This window comes from Eulemur rufifrons, chromosome 4 (genome assembly GCF_041146395.1).
Source record: "Eulemur rufifrons isolate Redbay chromosome 4, OSU_ERuf_1, whole genome shotgun sequence".
In the NCBI taxonomy this organism is placed as follows: Eukaryota; Metazoa; Chordata; class Mammalia; order Primates; family Lemuridae; genus Eulemur; species Eulemur rufifrons.
In genome coordinates, this window is record NC_090986.1 from 22,227,246 (window position 1) to 22,252,829 (window position 25,584).

General features: G+C 37.8%; 1 protein-coding gene across 2 annotated transcripts in view; it reads left to right on the forward strand.

Moving 5' to 3' along the window:
- The window catches only part of ITGBL1 (integrin subunit beta like 1), a 255,787-nt gene extending 231,712 nt beyond the window's left edge, over positions 1-24,075 (forward strand). For both annotated transcript variants that reach the window (XM_069467071.1, XM_069467072.1), the window contains 4 exons: positions 5,981-6,097; positions 14,765-14,911; positions 22,056-22,169; positions 23,211-24,075. In XM_069467071.1, coding sequence (XP_069323172.1) covers positions 5,981-6,097; positions 14,765-14,911; positions 22,056-22,169; positions 23,211-23,302 — 470 coding nt within the window. In that variant the 3' untranslated portion in view covers positions 23,303-24,075. The remainder of the gene's footprint in view (positions 1-5,980; positions 6,098-14,764; positions 14,912-22,055; positions 22,170-23,210) is intronic.
- The last annotated feature ends 1,509 nt before the right edge of the window (positions 24,076-25,584 follow it).

Genomic DNA, 25,584 nt, shown 5'->3' on the forward strand with positions numbered 1-25,584 from the left:
TCTCCCCAACCACAACCACCACGGCCTTCTTCTATTAGAATGAAGTAGTTCTAGCTAAGCCTTCTTTTCCTCCTCCTCCTCCTCCTTCTCCTTTTAACTGCTTTGAAGTTTAATCTCTCCCATATGTCACCCATATATATAGAAAAAGATGATAATATATTTATCGTGGATTATGTTGAGATAATTTTTGAAGGCAGTCTATTGTTAGTGCGAGAGCATGCTATGATCTATAGGTGAGATCTGGAATGGATTTAGACAAATATGCAAGTGCTTATTATTCGATAAACCCAGAAGAGAATTCTATTGCCAGAATTATTTCTACATACAAAATAATCAGTGCATGTAATATTGTTCAAAATATGCATGGCGTTCTGAAATTTTAAGCTTCCTTTTTTTAATGAATGATTTTAAGATTTTGAGATAGTTATATATAAGACTGGCCCAAAGGTTAAAATGAGAGAATGTCTTTGGAAATTTTAGCTGTCTATATATTTTATAAAACCATTATTTAAAGTATGTTCACCTTTTAGTTTTATACTAGTAGTACATTTTTTTATCATGAAGTCAGTAATGTTGCTCAGAACAATGAAGTGGTTAACATTGGCAATATAATCATTCTCCAACATGTTTATTTGTAGTTAATACTTAGTGAAATGAGATGAGCTCTATAGAGTAGCAGGAGTTACAGAATTCATGTATCTTTTCTTTAGCAGTAGATATCTATCCCATATTTATTCCAGTACTTCACACAAAACATATTTTTTTTTATTTGACAACGATTTCCATATGATTTTTTTTATTTCATCTTATTGTTATGGGGGATACAGAATTGCAGGTTACATACGTTGCCCATGTACCGCCTTTCCCCCCAAGTCAGAGCTCCTGGCATGTCTGTTCCCCAGATAGTGCGCGTTGCACCCATCATGTAGGTATATATCCCTCCCTTCCCCACTCCCCCTTCCCGAGTCAGCACCTTCAAGCGTTACCATTCCCCAAACGTGCGCAATGCACTAATTGTGTAGGCATACACCCATCCCCTCCCCCACCCCCCACCTCAGTCTGATATCTGATTGATGTCATTCCCAGATGTGTATTTAGGTGATGATCAGGGAAACCAATTTTCTGGTGAGTACATGTGATGCTTGTTTTTCCATTCTTGGGAACTTCACTTAATATAATGGGCTCCAACTCTCTCCAGGAGACCCATAGAGATGTCGTATCTTCATCATTTCTTATAGCTGAGTAATATTCCATGGTATACATATACCACAGCTTACTAATCCAATCATGTATTGATGGGCATTTGGGTTGTTTCCACATCTTTGCTATTGTGAATTGTGCTGCTGTAAACATTTGGGTACATGTGTCTTTGTTACAGAATGACCTTTTTTCCTTTGGGTATATGCCCAATAATGGGATTGCTGGATCGAATGGCAGGTCTACTTGAATCTGTTTAAGATACCTCCATAATGCTTTCCACCGGGGTTGCACTAGTTTGATTCTTAATAAATATTTGTTGAAGTTGATACAAGAAATATTTTATAGTAAGCGAATCTGGGTTTTTAAATTTTAATCTAGTTCTTATAGAAAAATGTACTCTAAGGCAAACATATGCATTTCTTTAAAAGAAGATGTTTATCTTATTCTTTTAATGATTGTGGGGAAGTATAAAGTTAAAGAGGTTTAAGTTAAATGAGATATATTTTATTTGTTAAAATAATTAGCTGTGCATAGAGTTGTAAACTATGCTTTCAGTCAATGTCTTGACTTAGAGTTTTTCTGTATTTTACAAAGTTACATGTCAAATTTTAAATGTTTAAGTAAAACCTATTTTGTTCAGACCTTCTAGATATCTGCCTTAGTTCATTATCCTTCTTTGCTAGTGTATAATGAGTCTTAAAATATAATGTATAGGGATTGTAGTCATTTATAAAGTAATATCATTGGACTGATTTGTATATGTGTCTAAAGATTATCTACTTTATTAAAATTCAATAGGAGTAGGCAGAGTTAGGATAGAGTAAATTTCAGGTAAGTTTTGGTTGGATGATATTGATGATGTTGACTGAATTAATTTCTTCTCACACCGTTATTTCTAGCCTCTTTTCTTTCTGTTCCTGAATTGTCTTCTTACAAATGACTTGATTTATTTTTATTTCTTTGGGTATATCTTTTTTAGATTTTTCTGTAAATATGTTGTATAAAATAGCTCTTAGTGCTAGAAATGCAGACTTCCATTATCCTTCTTTCTTATTTACGAGATTATTAATTTGGTAGTCATCTGATAAAACATGATATAACTTCAAATCATGAAAACAATAATAATAATGTTGTTTAGTAAATAAAAGAAGAAGATTGGACTCAATTTCATTTGGAAAAAAAGTCAATAAATCTATATGTCAGTGTCTTTCTATTACATCAGTGGAGAATTTAGTTGGCTGATAACAAGATTCAAATCTCACTATTTGTCTAGACCTGAGAGATCTGACTATTTTTGATAGGGATCAGTGATTTACTTATATATTATAAAATTTGCCTTCCATTCAAAGAGCTATGAGATCAGAGAGAAGGAGCAATTTTCCCAGGTAACCAAACAGGGATGGCAAGGAAACTTTGAGAGGGAAAATTAGAGCTGAGCTAGCTATTGCACACTGGGTAAGATTTTACAGAGAAAGTGGTAGAGTGCACACCAGAGAGCAGAAATAAGGCATATAAGCAAAGTCTCTGAACATGAGTGCACAGTGATTGCTAGAGATACACTGGGAAAGGTGAGCTGGACCAAGCGAGGGGAACTCTGCTGAGGAATTTGGTTTTGGCCTTGAAGGTCAGATGAGGCCATCAGAAGGATTTATGCAAGGCAATTACACAACCATATGTATGGTTTAAGAAAGTAGATTTTTTGAAATTTCAAATTAAAAGGAGAAGAAAAGTAGAAAGAATCAAATATGCTATCAGGTTTTTTTAGATTCAGTGACAGATTGGATGATGGTGACATTCTTCCAGATAAAGGACCCAGGAAGAGGAGTAGGTTTGTGACTAGAGATGATGAATTTTCTGTGGGACATATTTAATTGATCTAACTGTGGGAAACACAAACGGAGGTCTTCAGGCAATTGAAAATGAATCTGTGTTCTGAGAGAGTTATGCCATTTCAAAGTCACATTCTACCATTAAAACTCTTAATAGTGTGTGAATATTACTAAACTATTTACACATGATTATTGTTTAGATACATCCATTTGATAAACATTGATTCAAAACATGATGAGGACAGATATGAAGTATAGCTACTTCCATATTTGTGAAGGTACGCGAGAAGGGGGATGAAAGTGTCGTGGATTTGGTGAAATTTACTTTGGACTTTGAAGAAAGTTTAGAAATTTATCTTGCAGGTATATGATAGTGACTGAAATGAAGTTGGTAGTGACTTGTGGTAATGACCATAAATACATAAAACCTGAAACTTAAAAGCATTCTGTCTTTGTAACTGGGAGTGCTTACTTCTTTAGAATAATGCAATTGATTATTGTAGTTTCCCATGTCTGTCTGTGAAGGAATAGTTAACCATACTGGACCGTACTGCTGATGGTCCTGTAGTTTGTCTTTTTGTTTCCACAGTCTGCATTATTGGAATTATTTGCACATCCACCTATGAAGCGGATGAGTGTTTATGCACATCATAAGGTGGCTGGAGCTCAGAAAATCAACATTCTAACTGCTAACATTAGCACTGCTAATATGTAGTTATTTGGCCTTGGGCAAATCATTTAGCCCCAGTATGCTAGAGTTTCCTCATCTGTTAAATAAATTGAAGGAAGTCATAGATCCTCCTGACATTTCACCAAAAAAAAAAAAAAAAGAAAGAAAGGAAAAAAAAAGAAAAAAAAAGATGTGTGTTGGTATATTTGTCCAGGGAGAGATCTGAGTTCTACCAGTTAGGGTTCTTGTTTGCAAACAACAGAGACCAACTTCATTAACTGGGATTTTAAAAAAGATTCTATCAGAAAGGGTTAGGCTCCAAATGCAGCTTTGAACAATCAGCTCCTGCAACAACCTGGAGAAGCAAGGCACTGCCGGGATTCGGTTCCTGCTGCCATCACTTCTGAATGCCAGCTGCTGTGGGCTCAGCTCTGCTGCTCCTGGACACTCACTGCTGTGTGTGGCACTTGCCGCTCTGCCACAGGCCCTGTGCCTTTGCTTTCACCCTCAGAAGCAAAGTCTTGACCAAGAGCATCTGGTGTGTCCCTGTTCTGGCCTCCAGGGCATAAGACGAGGGAACTTCAGCGGTGGTGGTTGGTGGGGGGGGATGGTCCTGCCTCCTGCTGGATTTGGGAATACCTCCAAGTAGAAAGAGAGATTTATTGACGGGCAGCCAGAACAACACCATGTATTGCCATATCTTCCACCAGCCTCTCAAAGCGGCTGTGACCTCACCACTTCTGCCAGAAAAGATTATGAATCACTGCATTAGATTATCTTTAATTACAGCTCAGAAATTATATGATCCTAAATACTAATTTTTCTTTCCTCCATCATCTACCAACTCAGAATTTCCTTAACAAGATACAAGTTCAGCAACAGAATGACTAACAATATTGCAGGGTCAGCCCTGAAGCGTCTTGTGATCATTTCAATGGGTGTGTAATTATGATGATTGGGCTAATGGCAGAGAGTAACAGATGTCTTAGAGCACTGTCACCCAACCGAATTTTGGGCAAAACAGTACCAATCCCTCATACAAAGGAATTTACTTTCTCATATAGGCTCCTGATGCTGCAGTATGAGTATATTAAGATGCAATATGGTTTAATGGTTAGGTGTGCAAACTTTAAGGTTAATGGGGATGGATAGAAATTTTGAATCTATTCCTTACTAGCTGGTTCACGTGGAAAGTTACTTGGCCTCAATATGTATCCATTTAGTAAAATGGTAGTAATAATGCTATTCAATGTGTGGTATTTGAAAACAAAGTGACGTAATGCAACGAATTATAGCATTTGACACAGCTATAGTTCAAAAATAATAGTGAAAATCCTCCAACTGTTACTAGTTAAGGGATTCCCAACTATGATCCAAATTCATTCCAAAAATATTTATACTTTTAAATTTTAAGTCAAGAAGAATAAAGATGTTTAGATCATGTGCTTTGACATATGTTTCATGTTAAAATGAGTTCTGTGAGCTGTAAACTTGACTACATATAATCAGTAAAATATCACATTGAAATGTTCCTTATGAATTTTTTTTCCTCATGGGGCAGATAGATCCTCAAAAGTAAAAATATTTAAAAAAAAGACAATATGCTAAATGATATCAAATATATATAATTTATTCAGTTATTTTAAATGGTATCATCAATGTAAGTTAAATAAGAAATCCAGAGAGTTTCATAACTGATTTATTCTTCAAAGGTTTCACTGGTCATCACCTAAGAGCACATTTAGGGTTAACATTAATCGGGTGTCAGGCAGATGTGGGTGGGGGAGGGGATGGGTATATACATACATGATGAATGAGATGGGCACCGTCTAGGGGATGGACACGCTTGAAGCTCTGATTCAGGGGAGCGGGGTGGGGGGGCAAGGGCAATATATGTAACCTAAACTTTTGTATCCCCATAATATGCTGAAATAAAAAACAAACAAACAAAAAAGTAAAACACTACCTATTAAAAAAAAAGAAACTGTGAAATAGTAAATTTGTAAAAAAAAAAATTAAAAAAAAGGTAAATGAAACAAAAAGAGAGTAGCAGATATGGGTGCCTCCTGAGCCACTGATTGTCACTTCAACTCCCTACCTCCTTGGCATTTGTTCTTCACCTTTAACTTACCTGAAGGAGATTAAAAAAGTTATTTGCCTATTTTCAGACACAGCCTAGAACTGGTCTGGGAGATTTGGGTTTAAGATTATGCTTGTTTCCTTGAAATCCTTGGTGATTCTGTGGCTCTCCCAACGAGTGTGCTGTCTCTATGCTCTCCAGGTAAATGTGAATGCGGCAAATGCACTTGCTACCCTCCAGGAGATCGCAGGGTGTATGGCAAGACGTGCGAGTGTGATGACCGCCGCTGCGAGGACCTCGACGGTGTGGTCTGTGGAGGTAATAACATTTCTCAAAGGCTCATGCTACCTGCATGCAACTTGCTTCACCTGCCTTTCTTATTCAACTTACTTGTATTTTTTAAATTGCTCTTTAAAAGAAGATAAACAAATAACAATATAGCATTGGACCTAAAAGCAATATACAAGTAGGTTTATAATGACTTTTATCTCCTTGAACTCTTGACTTGGGGGGAGGTAGGTGAAAGTACCTGGTACACTATCGATAAAAGATCGTTGAGTCTAAACTAAACTAAGTACTGTGATGTTATGATAGTGAAAGGCTTTGCCGCAAGTCAACACTTTAATATGATTTTTATGACTTTACTAATAAGCACTGGCAAGGAACAGTATCATCCCCAAACTTGAAAAACAGGTAGTGAGATTACACGCTAAGTTGAACTACAAAATCACAAGAGATACACACTCTGTTTCCATAATGGCTCTCGGACCCAAACAGGAGCTTACTGAAAGTGACGGAGTGTCCAGAGAAACAAAAAGGCAGATAGAGGGTAGTCAGCAAAGGTAACCCCAAAAATGAGAGGCCCAGAAGTAGATGCTGACCTGAGCGCCATCCAGGGGAGGGAATGTGGGTCAACATCATACTTATTAATATTTCAGACTTGAAACTTCATGTTGTAGAGATTGATACCTGCGAATTACAGCTCCATCAGGTTTTCGTTACAATTGAAGTGAACTGGACACAGAATCACATTAAAAGAATATCGTTCTATTGCTTTGAGATAATTATTATAATACATTGGGCACTATTATTGGAAAAAAACAGAATTCATGTCTTACTTATGGAAGGCTGGGGCACCATCCCTCCTACATCCGTATCTATCATCTGTCCACCTATTCTCTCTCTAGCCAACTACAAAATACTTGCAATTTAACCAAGAATATCTTTTTTCCTTTCTCTCTGAGGCAAGGGAAAGCGTCCTTTTAAATATCTGTTGTGTTGAGTGTTTTATCTTACGCCTTCATCATGGCAGCCACTCTAAGAGATCATTCCTTTCATTTCATAAAAGGGAAATTAACTGAGGTTGGAGGAGTTAACGTCTCGTAACTATAAAGTTACAGATCCAGGATTGGAGCTCTGATGTTCAGTTCACAGATCTGTCCCTATGCCACAGTTTTCCCAAGCATGACACCAAACTATTTTCGCATTATGTCAATATTATATTTAGGTTAAATCCTCTCCTCACTGGTATTAGTTACCAGAAATATCTCAGTAGACGTCTTTTTTATTTGTTAAACACATGGCATCTATTAACTCATTTAATTTTCACAACAATATCTGTAAAGCCTGGCTGGCACCTAGAAAGTACAACATACATGTCCCTGTTCTTATCATCCCTGTCATTTTCTCTCTGACATTCCATGTTTACTCACATGGGCCTCCTTTCCCAACTTCTTTGGTGACTTGGTTGAAATGGTCAATTTTATAGAAACCTGTTACATTTCTATACCCATTAAATTATATATACTTTCCTCCGTGAATCTCTCTTTATCTCCAACTTTGGGGAGGAAATCAAAGATGCGAACAAATCTATTAGATGAAATCAAATGTTAACTGGGTAAGTGAAATGACATCTCACGAAGTGATAATGTTTGATTAATTCTCAGCTCTGCATGTCTACACTCTTTATGTTGTCTGTCTACACAGAGCTGCCTATGTCTCGGGGGAAAGGACTGCCATGAACCAAACTTGTAGAAGACCAATGTATAAACCAGAACACCAGTTATTTGGTTTACAATGAAAAATATAATTGCCCCCAAAGATTAGAACTCCCTGTAGGAAGAGTCTGTAGGAAATCAGATCCTGAAGTAAAGATTTGGTTGCAAGTAACTTATTTGTGAAGTGAAGGAAATACTGGTAGGAGAGTTGGAAAGCATGGCAGGAAAGGCAAGGGAGCTGATAAAAATCGTGTGATCAATCTAGTTCTTGTTTATGGTTAACTGCAGCTTCATCCCAGTACAAGGGATAAAACCCAGGGAGCCTGTGTAAAACACACAATTCTTACATACTCATCACTTGCTAGTTAAGGACTATTTCTAGGAGGCATTAATTCTCCTGTGAGTCATGTTCATTCATCCTAGACTATATGTGGACCCTCTGAAAACATCTTTATTAATAATAAAAATTTGTATGTCCTATAAATGCATGGGTTGCTCATCAAATAAGTCACTATTGTAAAAACATGCTTTGTCCAGTTGTAGTCCCTAAGATTTGTTCATTTTTAGTGTATGTGATTTTAAGGTTCCATAAAGAAAATATATTCACATGCTGGCTCATGTGTGTTTTATTGTTTTAGGCTAATATAAGCTTAATCAGAGACTTCCCTCCTGTACCTCATATACCCAGGGTGAGAATAAGAAATAGACTGTTCACTGCTTTTCTTCTTGCCTCTCTGCTCCCAGAATAGCTGCCCATGAGTCCAATTTAAGAAACAAGAAGGGATAATGAAGAGCCACCTCTTAATTACATAATCAGTTCACAATTCTTCAGGGAGTTCTTTAGTTCATAGCTGGAATTTGAAGGAAATAATGCAGCCTGGGAGTATGAATTCAGTGACTCCCAGGCACTGCTGGATTGTTATGTTGAGGAAGAGCTCAGTGAGTGCACGTAGGCCAAGCCTTTCTTAGATGGACAATATAGTCAGCTGGCAATTGTGTCCAAATTACATCATAAAATCAAAAACCTCTTTCCCGAATTTGTAACCGTATCAGTTAGCACTGTGTTGGGCTAAAAGAGGAAGAACACAGATAAGTCTGCAGGTTGTCACTCCAGGGATGCCTGAGAGCCATCAGTGTCCCCAAGCCCTGGCTATCTTCCCTCTTGCTCTGTCCTCCCAGCATGACTTTAAACGTCATGCTCATAAACAATCTCCAGTTGTGTCTTTCTTCCAGGAAAAAAGAAATGGGAAAGAAAACGACAAAAGGAAAATGACACATGCTGGCGAAGTTCGTCCAATTTCCTTTGGAAAACAATAGTTTCCCGGAAATCTTATCCAGGAGATTTTCTCTTATTTCTCATTTATTAGAGCTATGCCATATGGGTGCCTCTAGGTCAAAAGGAGCCTGGATAGCAAAACACCTTCCAGATGCGCAAATTATCATCTCCCTGAAAAAAGAAATGATGGTTTTCTTACTATTAAGAAGATGTGAGGATATTGAGTAGGCAAGGTGTGGTATCTGGTTGAATGGTATCCGTTCATAGGTCAGTTTCCTAACTGAGAACCATCATCACAGTGTTTTAAAGAAATGTGCATAAGAGCCAATAAACTTTATCGAAAAAGGGCATTATAAAGAACAGCACTGTCTAATAGAACTTTCAAAGATGATGGAAATGTTCTATATCTGCATTCATCAACTCAGTAGCCACTGGCCATATGTGGCTATCAAGCACTTGAAACATGACTAGTAAGACTGTGAAACTGATTTTTAAATTTTACTTAACTTTAATAAATTTAAAAGTCACATGTGGCTAGTGACTACTGTATTATACTGGACAATGCAAGTCCAGAGCATTCTTGGTGAATATCTTTGTGTGGGGAACGGGAAGGGAATGAGAAGAAAAATCCCTGATGGCAGTACCAGGTGTGAGGAGGTGACTGTCTGGGAGTGGACGGATGGCATTCTACGTCTGGAAAATTATTCACCTTATGAAGACGTGGGAAGCCAGGTGCACGCAGATTGAGCACCTCCAGTGCTTCATTAGGCTTGTTCTCTTTACAGTTTCATTTTTTGATGATATATTGTAGACTTACTATATGGAGATGAGTTATCACTGCCAATTCTACCACTAAGCAGAGATGTCATTTTCAATTAATGGTTTATATGGATGATTCTCCAACAGCTCTGCCACCTCTGGGTCTTCCACTCATAGGCCTAAGTGGCAACACAGTGGTATCGGTCAGGAAAAAAGCTGACTGAAACTACTTCTATGGTCTCAATTTTTAGCTCAAATTTTCAGGAACATTTCACTCAGTAGGCCTCCTTGATGGGGTCCTCTCCTTTGTCATCTTATAAGACAACACACTTTTCTTTTCTTGCTTCCTTACTGAATGTTCCTACTTGTCTAGCTTCCCTTCCTCTAACCTGGCCCTGAATATTGGAGTTTCCCAAGACTTTTGTCTCCCTTGGTGGACTCATTCACTTCTACAGCACTACATGCCTTCTATGTTTGTAAATCCCAATGTGTGTATGCCCAGAGCCTAGCCCTAACCTGTCCTGAGCACCAGCCCATGTCCAACTGGTACTTGACCTTGCAATTTGGTTATCTTAAGAATGTCTCAAACACAGGACATTTAAAACAGAGCTGATTTTCTGCCCTCAACTTCTCCCTTTTGAAGCTGCTATGCTTGATAGATAGCATCATTATTCACATTATTTTTCTAACAAGAAAAATACCCTTCTCTTTCCCTCACCTGTCACATCCAATCCAGCATCATGGCCCATAAGTACAGGCTCCATCACCAAAGCACATCTCCATCTACTTCTCTGCATTTCCACTGCCACTGCCCTACTTTAAAGCCTCTACCACCATTCATCTGGAGTAGCCCTGCAGTAGCCCTCCCACTTTCTCTATACTCATTTCCTCCCGACATACCTTAGTCTGTTCTACCAAGTTGCCAAAATGAATTTGCAAAGTGTAAATTATATCACATCACTCTCTTGCTACCTTTTTGTTATTTCTCATTTCTCTTAGAATAAATTTAACTTCCTTCCTAAGAATAAACCATATACTATGTTCTCATTTCTGAACATCTCTCCAACCTTATTATTTCATTTTTTTACGTATTATTTTTCAAACATGTTGGCCTTCTTTCATTGCCTGTCACATGCCAGGTTCTTTCTTGTCTCAAGGACTTTTCATTAGCTTTTCTAGGCTCTGTTCCTAGAACACTGGCTGTCTGGCTCCTTCTCATCCCTTGAGTGTCATCCCTTGCCTACACTAGTTTTCAGTGTTCTCATTGTTGCATATACTAGTACCCTCTTTCAGTCTTCTATAAACCAAGTGTGTTTGTTTGTTTATTGTGACTTGTTTTCTTCCCTAATGGACTACAAGTACCAGGAAGACAAGGCCAATGTGTATTTTATTCATTATTACATTCTAAACTACTAATATAATGCCTGGTACACAACAAATACAAGGGCATATCTTGAATGGATGACTAAATTATTAGAATTTATAAAGAAGATTTTTTTGTTTTTTATTAATTTTAAGTAAAAGGAGGTCAGATAAATTGCTAATCAAAGCATTGAAATACCAGCGCATTTTGGTGATCGTAGGGCTAGGTGCTAACTTAATTTTCCAGAAGGATGTGACAAAGGAGCTAATACATGAGAATCAATCTCCCATTTTTGTGCATATAATTTTATATTAAATTAATTGCTATGAGGAGCCATTGAGTTATTCTTAATGATACCCTGAATCAAAGGCAGAATATCTTCCTCTGCAGTCGACATCAAATGATTCCAATTATGTCAAATTGATGACAGTTCTTACCAACTTAAAGTCAGTAAGAAACACAAGCAGCTAAAAAGTCCACAGTTCAATGGGCCTGTTACTAGAAGCTCTCTCTCTCTTTATGGTTTTTTTTTTTTTTTCCTCTGGAATCTCTGCCTTCAAAGATGGACATTTACTTAACTTATTAAGGAGACCTGTACTTTAAGTGGACTTTGATTCTAGTGGAGAAGTCAAGATAGAATCTATTTATTAACTATTTATTGAGTGGATAGCTCTTAGGGAACACCGATTCACTTAGGGAACATCTCTAACTTGGCTCTACTCTACAGAAAATAGAAATAAAACAGCAATTCAAGAACTGCCCGTTGCCTTTAAATGAAAGTCCATTAACCAAATAACCTGTAAAGATGTCCTAGAATTAGTTTAGGGTTGGTTCTCAGTTTGAATTTGTGGGGAAAAAATGAGAAGCATATTTTGATTAAGTCAACCTCAATCTAGTACAAGAGTTTTTGCGGATCCACTGTGTCTAAGGCAGTGTGCAAGGCACTCTAGAAACTGCGGTGCTGAATCAGAAGTAATTCCCACTGTCAGGAATTCACAGTCAAGTGATAGATTCATTTGACAAATAAGTACTGTGGAAGACCACAAGTGTTCCACAGAAGGTGAAAAACAAATTCATAAAAAATTCAGAGGAGAGGCAATGAGTTCCACTTAAGGATATTAGGACAATCTTCATGAAGTTGTAGTCACTTTTGCTGAACTTTGACAATTAAGTAGGACCTGAATATGTAGAGTAGGGGAAAGGCATTCCTACCTCTGCAGAAGCATGAGGTCGGAAAAGCTGCAAAATGTACAGGGAACAATGAGTATGTCAGTTTGGTTACAGGGAAAAGAGAAGGAATAGGATTGGAAAAGAAGCTTGGGACTCTGTTTTCTAGGAAGCTAGAACATAACAAAGGCTAAAGTAGGTGAAATTTATGTCACAAGCATTAGGGAAACATATAGGAGTAGAGATCAAGGCTTGTTATGTGAGCAGAGTTGTGCTGTGGGAATCTGTGAGCAAGAATATTGCAGAGAGATGTGATAGACAGGTTTCTCCAAGTTCACGACTGTGATATAAGTGGAAATGTTGGAGGTGGCATCAACAAGACTTGACAACTTTGGATGAAGGGATTAAGGGACATTCAAATGTGACTCAAAATATTTTCAACTGGTTGCCTGAAAGGGTAGCTGTGCTATTAAAAGAAATAAGAAAAACAGTTGCACCTTTGGAAAGAACATTATATAACTAGGTCTGGAAGTATTAAGTGGGGATGCTAATAGCACACAAAGTATGGAATCCTGAGAATGGAGCTGGGGAGAGAACTGGGGGCTGGAGATATAGCCCTGTGGTCATTGTGGTTATCTGATATCCTATGGTTTGATGAATTTTTAAAGGGAGAAATTGTAGTGAGGTAAAAGAAGATGATTAAAGATAGGAAATGAGAGGATAACAACATTTATCAGGTCATAAAAAAGGCAGAAGAATAAATAGAGACAAAGGAGGAGTTTTCAATGGGGCAAGGAGAGTTTCGTGTCATGAAAACCAAGAGAGAAGAGACTTTCCCTGAGAAAGTGCCCATGAATGTCAAATGTACACTTTCAAATGATGCATAGCTTAAAAAGGTAAGAATTTTAAAAAGTCTGCTAAGAGTCTTGTTTTCTAAAATGAAGCACAGAGGCAGTGTGACACATTGGAAAAAGTGTGGGCATTAAAATCAGAGGAACCTACAATTGAGTTCTAGCCCTATGTAGCTGAACTATGTGATTTGAAGCAAAATCACTTAGTCTTTCTGAGGCTCAGTTGCCTGAAAGTAAGATGGGGCTAATACTAGATTCAAAGGGCTGTGGTGAGAATAAATTTAATACATTGCCATATGGAGTAGAAGAGACTTGTGGGAAATAGGTTTGTCAATGAAGCTCCTTTGAGTTTGCCTCCCATTTGCTTTCCATTAACTTCCAGATGATCATGTGTTATGGAAAATCATCGCCAGGATTCATGGGTTGTTACATTAAATTAATCATAACAATGAATTGCAAACTGTTGAGTGTTGGCCACTTGTTTTTTTCTTGTGCAGAGCTGAATTTAGAGGGGAAAAATGGAGCAAGGTTTACTCTTAAAGGTCCTGCCAGAATGAATGGTCAAGGGAAAATGGTGTCAACAGCTTCAGAGAGTCTGATTAGTCTGAATGATGATGATATATGTCCCTGGTAGAAGACCAGGGACCACTGTGTACATTGTGCTTGATTTTTTATCCCCTAGTGCTTAGCAAAATACTCTGTTCATAATAGATACTCAGTAGCTCTTTGCCAGGCAAAGAGCTGATTCATAGAGACCCTGGTGTAAGGCAGTGCACATATCAGGAAAAGAAACAAAGTGTTGAGTAGAAACAAGAAATTAAAATGGAAGTCCATGCAATCTAACGGGGTGTTGGTGGCAAGCAACACAACCAGTGTATATGTTGGTGTGTAACTGTCACAAATACAATGTTGCACATATATCAGAAGAGAACTATCTCAAAAACCAGAAGCCAATGTCAGGAACCGAAAAAAAAAAAAAGTGCCAAATGTGAATCTAAGCCTGATGTTTTTGACTTTCATGCAATAATAGGGAGACACCATTACTTACACTTACATCTATTCTTATCAGTAAGTAAAGAGGTACACAGATAAAGTAATATAATGCCAAATGTCATTCATATGGAAGTTAACCTTTTGTTTTTATTAGTAAGCAATAGGAGAGCAATCATTAAATGCTGCCAGCAGTGGTAACGTGACTAGCCTTGCAAATTAGTCGGGATGTCATGCTGTGCACAATGAAGAGTCGCACTAAGACTCCATACTGATAAAAATGCAAATGAGTAAATACTCTGTATCAAGAAAGGATGCTTTAATTCCATTTTAAATTATTTCAAGGTTTCTTTCTCTCACGTCCATTTCCTATGCTGCATTCCAATTTATTATGTTAAACTAGAACTCTGTGGTGAAGTTCTCTTAAACAATTACATGCCAAATTGACTATGCATAAAGGGAAAAGCGTGTTTGATAGGAAATGAGATCCTAGGGTTTATACATTTCTTTCTTAAAAACTCTGCCTCAGCTGGTTATTTACCCATCCTCTCTTCTCACCCCCGCCCTGTGGTTGCTTCTCAGGCCACGGCACATGTTCCTGTGGCCGCTGCGTGTGTGAGAGAGGGTGGTTCGGAAAGCTCTGCCAGCATCCGCGGAAGTGTAACATGACGGAAGAACAAAGCAAGAGTCTGTGTGAATCAGCAGATGGCATATTGTGCTCGGGGAAGGGTGAGTATCTCTGCCGGAGCCTGGCCTGGATTCCTGCTCTGACACATGGTTTGCATGACAGCACTAGCAACCATCTTTTCCAGACCAAACTTTGCATGGAAGAAAAACCACTATGCCCTCTGCCTGTATCAAACTTGAAGCCTGAAGGTTAGTCATGTGAAGTTTTGGATCTAAGAAAATGAAATACACGAGAGAAGGTTCATGCAAAAAGATCCTTAGCCACTTGTGTGCAAAGTTATTGCTGAATGCAATAGGATAAATAATTTTATAAAGAATAAGGATGACAAAATATACTGGGTGCTGTACACAAAAAAGGCAAAAGGGTCATTGTTGAGCTCACCTCTGAAATAGCAAGCCCAGAACTGCAGAAAAGTGATCACATGCATCTGAGATGCCAAAAATTTTGACTTTTGGAACTTTTGGGGCTAAATTATACAGATGTATCTGGAGAAGGGGAGGGTTGGAAGTGTGAGAAAGATAGAAGAGGAGACTAAATATTCAGTTTCATAAAAAATGAAAGAAAAAGTATATGGGTCCCACAATTCTGGTGCAATTTTCTTTGACCTAAAAATTACCAACTGTTCCAAGCAACATGTGTAACCTAATATAAAAAAATAGATAAAAATTAAGCAAAGAAAAAAAAAGAAGCTTACCAAATGGTTATAACCTCCAAGTTGGTTTAATAGAAGCCATCAACCCAAACTTTTGCCACAGAAGCAGATTCCGGGAAAAAGTAAACCTTCCCTCTATCCCTCCCTCCACATATGCAGAAAAAGAAACACTAGAACAGATTTTTTTCAGAATAAAAAAGACTAATAGATTAAATTTTGGACGTCTTGCTTTTGATGTTTCTGTATACTGTTCTTTTTCTTTTTATTTTTTGAAAGGTATTTAGTTTCAATTTTCATCTAAAAATAAATCACAAATTATTTAGGCATAATTTTTAATATATGTACAAATGAGGGAGAAGTATTATGGTCAAAAATGAAAACCTGATAGATCTGTAGAAAAAGTTAAAAAAGAAAGATTAAAATTAAGTCTAACTCTTTTTTTTAAATTTCAAAGTATTTCAGGGGTACAAATATTTTTGGTTACAAGGATTGCTTTTGTAACACACTTGAGTCAGGGTTGTAAGTGTGCAGTATTCTTGAAGGGACTTTAGAACCTGCTATCATAGTGCATATGGCACTCACTGTCTAGGGGGCTGCTGTCTTGCTGTTTTTAGTGCCTAGGAAGACACCGGGGGCGTAGGCAGTTCTGACTACATGTTCAGGGGATGACCCACAAGGCACTGGGAGTTAGGAAGCTCCTCAGCTCTCCTCTTCAGCTCGATAGTCTCCGTGCAGAACAGACAGTCCCCTCTTTTCAGACAAAGCACAGCTCTGGCTGAAGCTTTGTTTACCCTCAGACATTTCTGCTGGGTCAGGATGAGCACATAAATAACTTTCTGAAGAAGACAGACAGGGCCATTGAATAGTGTTAACAAAAAAGTCTACCAGTGATACCACCTCCCAGGTGAAGGAGGTCTCTGAAGCGGGATGTGCCAAAGATTATATGTCCCCTGAAGAGTGGCTATTGCTTTTCCCATTACACAGGGCCAATGCTATCAGGTTGAAAGAGACTTTTTGACATAACTTCAGATAAAAGAGGGTGGATGCTGTGACTACCTATGGTGCCAAGAAGAAAGTTGAAAATGGATACAAACATGCTCATTTCAATGGATAACAGTGTCCTTAGTTTCCAGGAATTCTGTGTTCCAGAACTTCTGTTTACAGTGCTCAGGCAAGGAGGCCATGCCTTCAACCTAATGCCATTATGGCAGGCAGGTGGCACTTAAATGAGTTTAAAGCAATCACTTTGTTTCCTGTTTGTTCTCCTATCAAATTCAATCTAATTCCAAGCCTTAAACAAATCTTCCACCAGTTCTGTTCTCAGGGGGCCTCAGCTCCTGAAAACACCTGCCTTAAGTTCAAGCTATGTTGGGAAAACAAAAAAGGTGGAAAAAAATGTTAAAAGGAAGAGACCAAGGGAAAGAACTGTGGAGAAAGAGATTAATGAAGAAAAGCAGGAAAAGAGGCAGAGATGCAATTAAACTGAAGTAGGAGAGAAGCAAAGAGATGTTATCAGATCAGAAGGGAATGTTCTGTGTATAAACAATAATGAAAATAATTAATTTTATTGAATTAGATATTTTTTTCCTGAGCATGGCTCCTAACATAGAGCTCTAAAGCTTAGATATGCTTTTACTTGGTTTTCCTAAATAGCATTATCATTGGAGTAAGGATGTGAGCTTTTCACAGAAGCTCTACCAAACTGGGGACACCCATTCATATTAAAACACTAGTGTGCTTGTTCATATTTGTTTATTTAAAAAATCAGCCATTTTGTGTGTGTGTGTGTGTGTGTGTGTGTTTGCTAGGCACACTATGAAATCATTAACACTATCCATAAGCAGGTCTTCCCAAAGTCACATCCAATTGCAAGTGCAGGAAAAACACACAAAGCAGTATGCAACAGTATATATAGTCAATAGCAGCCCTCCATCTCTTAAACTGAATTTCATTCAAAAAGAATTGTTTCATTTCAAGAAATAAACATTCTTATTCATGTTTTTACAGTCTGAGGAAAGATCCTCATCTTTCAGCATCATAAATGTAGAAAATACAAAAAAAAAAAAAAAAATAGGTTGACTAAATATTGGCCCAAAGGCATTTTCTCAAAACAGAACAAACCCAAAAAAATCTCTATGGTTAATGCCTTTTCAAATTGTTTGCTCCGGGTGATGGAAATATATCCGGAGATCAACGAAGGATTGAAAGTATATTTGTCTAAACTATTTGTTTATCCTTCAATGAGTAGAGAGTTTGAGAGTCTTTAAACGCAAAAGAGAATATAAAAGCTGCCCAGGGCTTCAGGGGCGGATGTTCATGTTAGCGGCTGGGCATTTGTACTGCTGGCAGCAGCTGGTTGTGGGCTCTTTCTTTTCTTTCCTCCTGTTCCGGAGATATCAGTCCTGGCAGAAAGGGGCCAAAATCACGACCATGGAACTGTGGTCTGTTGTAAGCACAGAGGACAATGGGGATGCAGCAGTTATTCCCAGTTCCTATGGGGAGTAACCCCCACCCCAGAACCACTGGTAAAGTAACCCATGAAATAGAACTAGGGACGTCCACATGGTGGCAGAAAAGAGAAACCTGTTCCAAATAATTTGACTGGGGCCATGTATTTCTTGATAAGTCTCATAGGCTTGTCCAAATCCCATATCATTTTTCTCCAATTTGTCAAGGAAAGCCCTTCACCCTGATGATTGCAAAATATCCAGAGTCGTCCTTGTCTGATTATGGCCGGGGCTGAGCAGTGGGCGTGAGCACACCATTTAATGGCCTGTCCCCACAAAACAAGGCTGAAACATGCCCTTCCCACAAGCTGTGAATAAAGCCGTCACCTCAGGAGACGATGAAGAAATAGCATTTTATTTCTTTACAAATTTATAGCCAAGACAATAAATCACTCCTTAGAAAAATTTAAAACAAGATACATTGTTGTGACCTTCATAACAGATGGAGTAGTTAGTACAATAGTGAAAACCGCCTGCTGGGATGTCAGGTTGCAGCATTTTGTCAGGCTTGATGAATGGAAACCAAAGTCCAAGGTTGTTAGTGGAATGGGGCCACTAACAAGGTGCCTTGCCCTTAGACTCCAGTTGTTTTTGGGAATAACCAAGAGCGATGAGCTTAGTAGCCAGACCTCCATTACGAATACATGACATAATGCATTTGGGTTTGTTGTTTGTTTGGTGACATATTTATTTGGATCCAAGACTCCACAGGAACATGTTTGCCTTGATTACTTCAACCTAGATCCAGGCGATCACCTCTGATAATCCTACAGATTGCTGTTGTGTGGTCATGACTGGAAACACGCCATTAACTAGCTCCTTAAACCCTCACAGTGATTCTTGTCAGGCCTTGCTTCATCGAAATAAGTTCAGAGTACACCCACTCACCCACCCACCACCCGCCCCTCTAGCACCCCCATCCCATGTCCCCAGAAAAGAGAAAGAGTCAAAGTTACGCTTCACAAAACCAATCTCAGCCTGGTGTCCTCATTGCCAATATGACTGTCCAGGCAGACCTGCAGGAACAAGCAGCTCATGTCTGAAACTACTGCACAGGAAAGTTTTTGCTGTGAGAGACATCACAGATAGGCAGATAGCTAGATAGAAGGGAGATTTAATTACGTGGAAGTCTTAACTGTTGTGTACTGCCTATGTGGTCCAGGGGCAATTCCCTCATCCATACTGTACCTTCATTCTCATCTTTAAAGGCAAAATTTCATTTCTTTCCCCTTCTTAAGTCCTAAGAATGTTCTGAAGACACATGAGAAAATGTGGCTGATTCCCCAGGGATGGAAGCCAGCAAATAGCAACAAGGGAGATGGGAACATTCTTAAAGGCCCTTCTATTGGGAAAGGAAATGAATGGACCAGTGGTGTTGTGGTTGTGAACTTACTGCCCCAGAGCTCCTGCCAAGATCTTCTGGCTGGCTGCTGCCCTCTGGATGGGCTGGGTCTCAGGGTTGTGTGGATTCCGGCCAGCTGGGTTGAACGATTGCTCACCTCTTGGGAGTCATGCAGCCCATATCTGCCTCACAGAACCTCTCCCTAAGTTGTCCCAGAGAGGGACAATTTGACCCTCGTTACTGATGAAAACAGCCAGAACGCTCTACATGAAAGGTACTATGATAGGTCCTAATGACTATTCACACTGTGTTATGAGTAAATGCTGTCTACTCCTAGTTTCACAAGCACTAGAAGAATTTCCTACCTCTAAAATGCACTGAGCTTTGACAAACAGAAAAGAATAACACAGCTGGGAAAACGCTGACCTAGAAAAGCTACTGTTTCATGGCACGTACAAAATCAATCCTCATTTTTCATTCTAACCATTTTAATGACTAGTAGACTCTTGGAATTGGAACTTACTCATCAAATGCTCTATCCATATATACCATATTAACTTTGGCTGAGCTTATGAGTTTTAGGAAAATAGTTTACTGTAGCCTGAAGCTTAGCATTCCAGAAGCCATAGCAGTGATTAGAATAGTTCCAGGGCCAGAGGATAAGGTCAAAGATGAAATGTGAGATCTTTTCATGAATTGTGACACACACAAAAATATATCCTAGGTGTAACATATGAATATTGTGGACATATAAAATAATCTACGTTTGTTGTAGAAATAACTTTTCAGTGTAAGGAAGATACTATTTAGGAACAACTAAAACAGTCTTCAAATAATTAATCTTCCTCCATTCATGGAAGTATAATACTAAATATGGTTCCTTCTGAGGAAATTGCTCTGATTGTCAATGAAGTACTCCATGTTTTCTTGGTTGGCACATATATCACTAATCTACTTTATTTTAAAAAGCAATTGAGTGGTGGACATTTTCATGCTACAAATTTGAAAGAAAATATTTAAAATTAGGGTAAACACATTTCTAAAACAAGGAAATTGTGTACCTGGGGAGAACAAGAGGGAACCACCATCCCTTGCAGAGTGACCTGGGAGAACCATTTCCCAGGTCCAGAGAAACCACCAGCCTGTCAGTCACTCGTCAGGACTGAACGATGGTTATATTTTGCTCAGGAACATGCAAATCAATCAAGACCCTCAGGAAAACAAGTCAAGACTAAATGAAATTATGCTATCACTAAGCAAGAAGTTAAAAATAAATGTAAACACAATTCTCATGATATAACTAATTCTGCCTACTCTCTTACCCTGAGAAGTGTGGCAAGGAATGGCAAAAGTTTCATTTGGCTATCAGGGATTCTTGCAACTAAACTGCATATACTAGTTTCCATGATATGAAATATCATATAGTGCTTAATGCTATATGATAACACAGATCCCTTCATGGTATTTGTGAAAAGTATGACTTCATTTTCCTAATTATTTTAATCACTCAGGTTAACTCATTTTTTATCACTGTATATCAAAAAGATGCTAATAATTAATTCCTGCCCCCCCATAGCCCCCATATACTTTGAATTAATGAAGTCTGGAAATTTTGTTAAATATGTCAAAATACTTTTTCTACGTCACATTCTCTTAAGGTGATTTTTGACCTGAAAAATTTAGTGACAATCATATTTTAGTAAAAGGAAATCACATTTGGAAAGAACAGCCAGCCCAAGGAAATAGAAGAAAGGGGAACTCCTTTTTATTTGTTTCTTTTTCATTTTAAAGTTGTCTTTCCTGCTCTAGTGGAAACAGTTTTGCCCTGTGAGGGATTTTTAGCCTGTCATGTAGAGATGTTTAGACTGAGAGAAGTTTCTTTTCTTTGGGACACCATTTACCTTATTTTTTTTCTTTGATTTTACATATAGCATTAATAAAATTCTTGCTCAATAACCCAAAATAGTTTTAATAACCAAAGGGGAAGTTTTATTTAATTAGGTAGGAGGATGAAAGGGGGGAATGGGTGAAGTAGAAGGGAAGGTGGTTGAACCGAGAGCTTCAAAAAGGATGAAGGGCAATTAGCATTATCCTTGGTTATGCAGACAATCCTGAGGAAGAGGTCTGATAAGTCAATAGACATGAATGATCCTGCACGCATCCTTAGCACTTTAATTAGCCACCCAATATGCAAGTGTGTTCCTACTGCAAGAAAATCATGTAAACAAAAATCCAAAATTATGAGCATAATAATCTAGTTGTTATTTTAATTACGAATGCATCCTCACCTAACAGAATTTACTATTCAATTCCTTTAAAGAACAGGCACTTTAAAAACATGACTCAATTCAGAAAAAAAATACCTATTTTTGAATACCTTTTTGGAAGGTCCTTAGAAGGATCAGCTACATTCTGCTCTTGTTGACATTTCAACCAGACTGGGCCATGGGACATTTGCTCAAGGCTAATTGCGACTGTCTAGATCCATAATGAAGGCTTTCCTGGATGACCTTTATGAATTACAGCAAGGAAAGCTCCCCTCTGAGAAACCGGCCATTCAATAAACTTTTACCTTTGGAAGATAGGTTATTAGAAGCCTATTGTCAGCGTGTCAATGATATTCTATTCTACATGGAAACCTTTAGTTACACTGTGATGGCCAGTAATACCTTTTGTAATTTCAGGTTCTTGTCATTGTGGAAAGTGCATTTGTTCTGCTGAAGAATGGTATATTTCGGGGGAATTTTGTGACTGTGATGACAGAGACTGCGACAAACATGATGGCCTCATTTGTACAGGTGCAGTATCGACCTACTCTAATTGTTCTGTGCCACAGTTTGCAATAGGGCCAAATGGCATCCATGACACAATGCTTTAGGTGGCTGGATATGGTAGCTTTCATATAATCAAGGGTCAGCTGATAACGTGAAGTAACTGTGAAAGGGGAGGTGGGCATTTGGGAGTAAGCACTAGCATTATTCCCAGGCATAGAAGAATAAAAAATAGTGAAGCTAAGTTATACAATTATTGGGAAACTTCCACAAAGTAATCTTCCCCCCAGACTCACACAGTTGAATCTCAAATACATTGAAAAGAGCAAAGAATTCTCTTGGCAACCATTTTAGTTTGAACGTGGTGTAGGGAGTGGAATGTTTTTAAACAGGATCCAGGTACTACTAGTTCATGTGTTGGCTGTTTTCAGGGAAATGGATGTGTGTATGTATGCAGGGGAGAAGCGGGGGCAAGGTATAAAGGAGGCTGGGCAGGGCAATAGCCACTGCCATCCTTACTTATTGAGTCTTAATAATTGGTTATAAAATACATTTGCTTGACCAAGTTATAGGGGAGATGGAGGTACATATATTTGCTCTCCTCATTCTACCTGAAAGTAAAAGATGAATATTTGTGTGTGTCATTAAGTCAGACAGTTGCTTTCTGTCCATCCCTACTATTGCAAGACTGCTCTTCTAGATAATTAATTGGCCTGCCTCAGATTATGTCAAGGAGCTTTATGTATTTCAGTATTTATTCGTAAGCCAGAAATAACTTGCTCTCTAAGGGAAAACAGAATCATGACGGGGAAACCCCACCGGAGTGTTACAGGATGGTTACTATCTGATCTGTAGATGGTGGCACCAAATAAATGCCATTAAGTGTTGGAAAGATTAGATTTCTCACAGCTGCTTAATAAGATGTAACAATAAGATCACTGCACAGTAAGAAAATCTACTAAGGATGGATGAAATGGTTTTATTATGGACACTTAGAGTTTATAACAGCATATTTAAACTTGGTGCATTTCAATCATGATAATGCTTCCCATGTGTATTTTATTGCAGGGAATGGAATATGTAGCTGTGGAAACTGTGAATGCTGGGATGGATGGAATGGAAATGCATGTGAAATCTGGCTTGGCACAGAATATCCTTAACAATCACACAGGAGAGGACTGGATTCTTACTTTTCTAGGCCATTAGAACATATAAATGCAAAGGAAATCATGTATAATCACCACTAGGACAGGTTCAAGAGACCGTTGTATGTTTTCTATTTCTGAATGCCTGAATGAAATCTGGGTACTCATTACAAATGAGTTAAGCAAACTCTGTTATAAATAACACTAAAAAGACTCTTTCTTCTATAATAAACATGAATGGTTCTCAACAAGGGCAATTTTGCCATCCAAAAGACATTTGGCAACGTCTACAGACAATTTTGATGGTCACACTGGGCGGGCTGGGAGGGTGCGGTACAGGCATCTAACGGGTAGAGGCCAGGGATACTCTGAACGTCCCGCCATGCACAGGACACCCCTGCAACAAAGGACTGTGTGACTCCAAATGTCAATAGTGCTGGAGTTGAGAAACACTGAATTACACAGTTGTTACAAATCCACATTCTTACACAAGAAAGACTATATTAGAATCTAAGGAAAAGATGCATCTTCACGTAAATCAATCGATGAGATTTTTCCAGAATTCTCTATCACTCAGCATCTCCATATGGGAACAGCAAAGACAGCACACATGAGGTATAATGCTAGGTTGGGGGTGGATCAAGGGAAGAGGCTGGTCATTTTTAGCTATAAAGTCATTTGTCTAATCTCACTTTAAACTTGCAAAAGATTATCTTAAGATAAAAGAAGAAATTATGAAAATTGTACAATTTAACATTTTTAATAAATAGTGACAGAAGTTGTTTCTACTTTGTGTCAATATATATTTACCTACTGATAATTAACAACAACAAAAAAATGAATTGCTATTCAGGGATATGCATTTTAGGTTCCTAGAATTAAAGGATCACATTTTTAAGAGTAGGCAGAGGTTACATATACAAGAAATCTGATTTTGATTAATTAATTTATATCATGGCCTTTTAAAAAGACAAAATCTAGTTAGATATCCGATGGGCCTGAAATATGCATTTATTTCCCTTAAAAGACTTTCTATCTTCTAAGGATACCTTACGGGAAGAGTGGAATCATGAAAGAAGTCAAGAAGAGATACTGGGATAAAATGGCACCAATCTCAAAAGCTCAGAAAAAACCCCAAAAAATCTAGAAATGGCTTAAACATAAATTTCCAATATTCACTCAGTGATAGGAATAAAATGTTTATTTTTTTAATGGTGAAACTTTGCTCTGTATGAAATTCACATTGGATTATGAAAATGTACAATAATTGGGACTTCCCTTACATATTTACAGGTAAATCTACTTAAACACATTAGTTTAGACAACCTTTAATTATTTAGAGCTTAAAAAAACCCACTTTTTTCCTAAATGTGAATTATTTTGTAAAATCCTAGAATAATGTGGCAAAATAATTTCCATATTATTTTAAGATGAACATTTTTACTTGGAAATTTTATTTTAATGATGTAAATATTCTAGAGTCATGGCTTGGACTTTTTAAGTCAAATCACCAAAAATAAATATGCATCTGCTGAGTTACTTAAAAATATAATATTGAAAATTATTTTAAGAGAAAATTTAACTGGTGCTGATTTTTATAGTACTAATAATGTTCTCATAATTTAATAGATTTATAAAATTGTTATCGCTATCCTGAGATTAAGGAGTGCAACCACATTAAGTTGTGTCTCTATTGTTGAGTATGTAAATGGATCTATTAGTTTTGTAAAATGAGGAAAATATAAGTAGTCAAGAAATAACGTAGATATATTCTTTTTTCTTCTCTGTCTAAATATTTGAAGCCTCAGAAAAACCTATTGTAATTTTTCAGTAGCAATTTTGATGACTTATTTGGTGATGTACAGGCATTGAAGTTCATGACAATATCTAGCCATCACAATACAAATGACCTTCAGATTCCTGTATCACAATGCTTGGCTTTCTGTGAAGGACCAGATAGTAAATATTTTAGACTTTGTGGGCCACATATTTCTCTTTCTTACATTCTTTGTTTGTGTTTAATACTTTAAAACTGAAAAAAGATAAAAATTCATTCTGAGCTCCCAGGCCATACCAAGCCAGATTGGGGGTTGGGTTTGGCTTGTGGCTGAGCATCAATCTGCCATCTTCTGCTCCCCAGGAGCTGCCCTGAATTCCTAGGGCTCATCACGTAACCTTAGATGTGTCGTATTTTTCTTTAAAGTCTCTATATGTCATTACCTCTTTTTGTTAACAACAACTACAACCAACATGCTGCTCTTTTTTATATATTCACAGAAGTGTCAAAAATGTTCTCG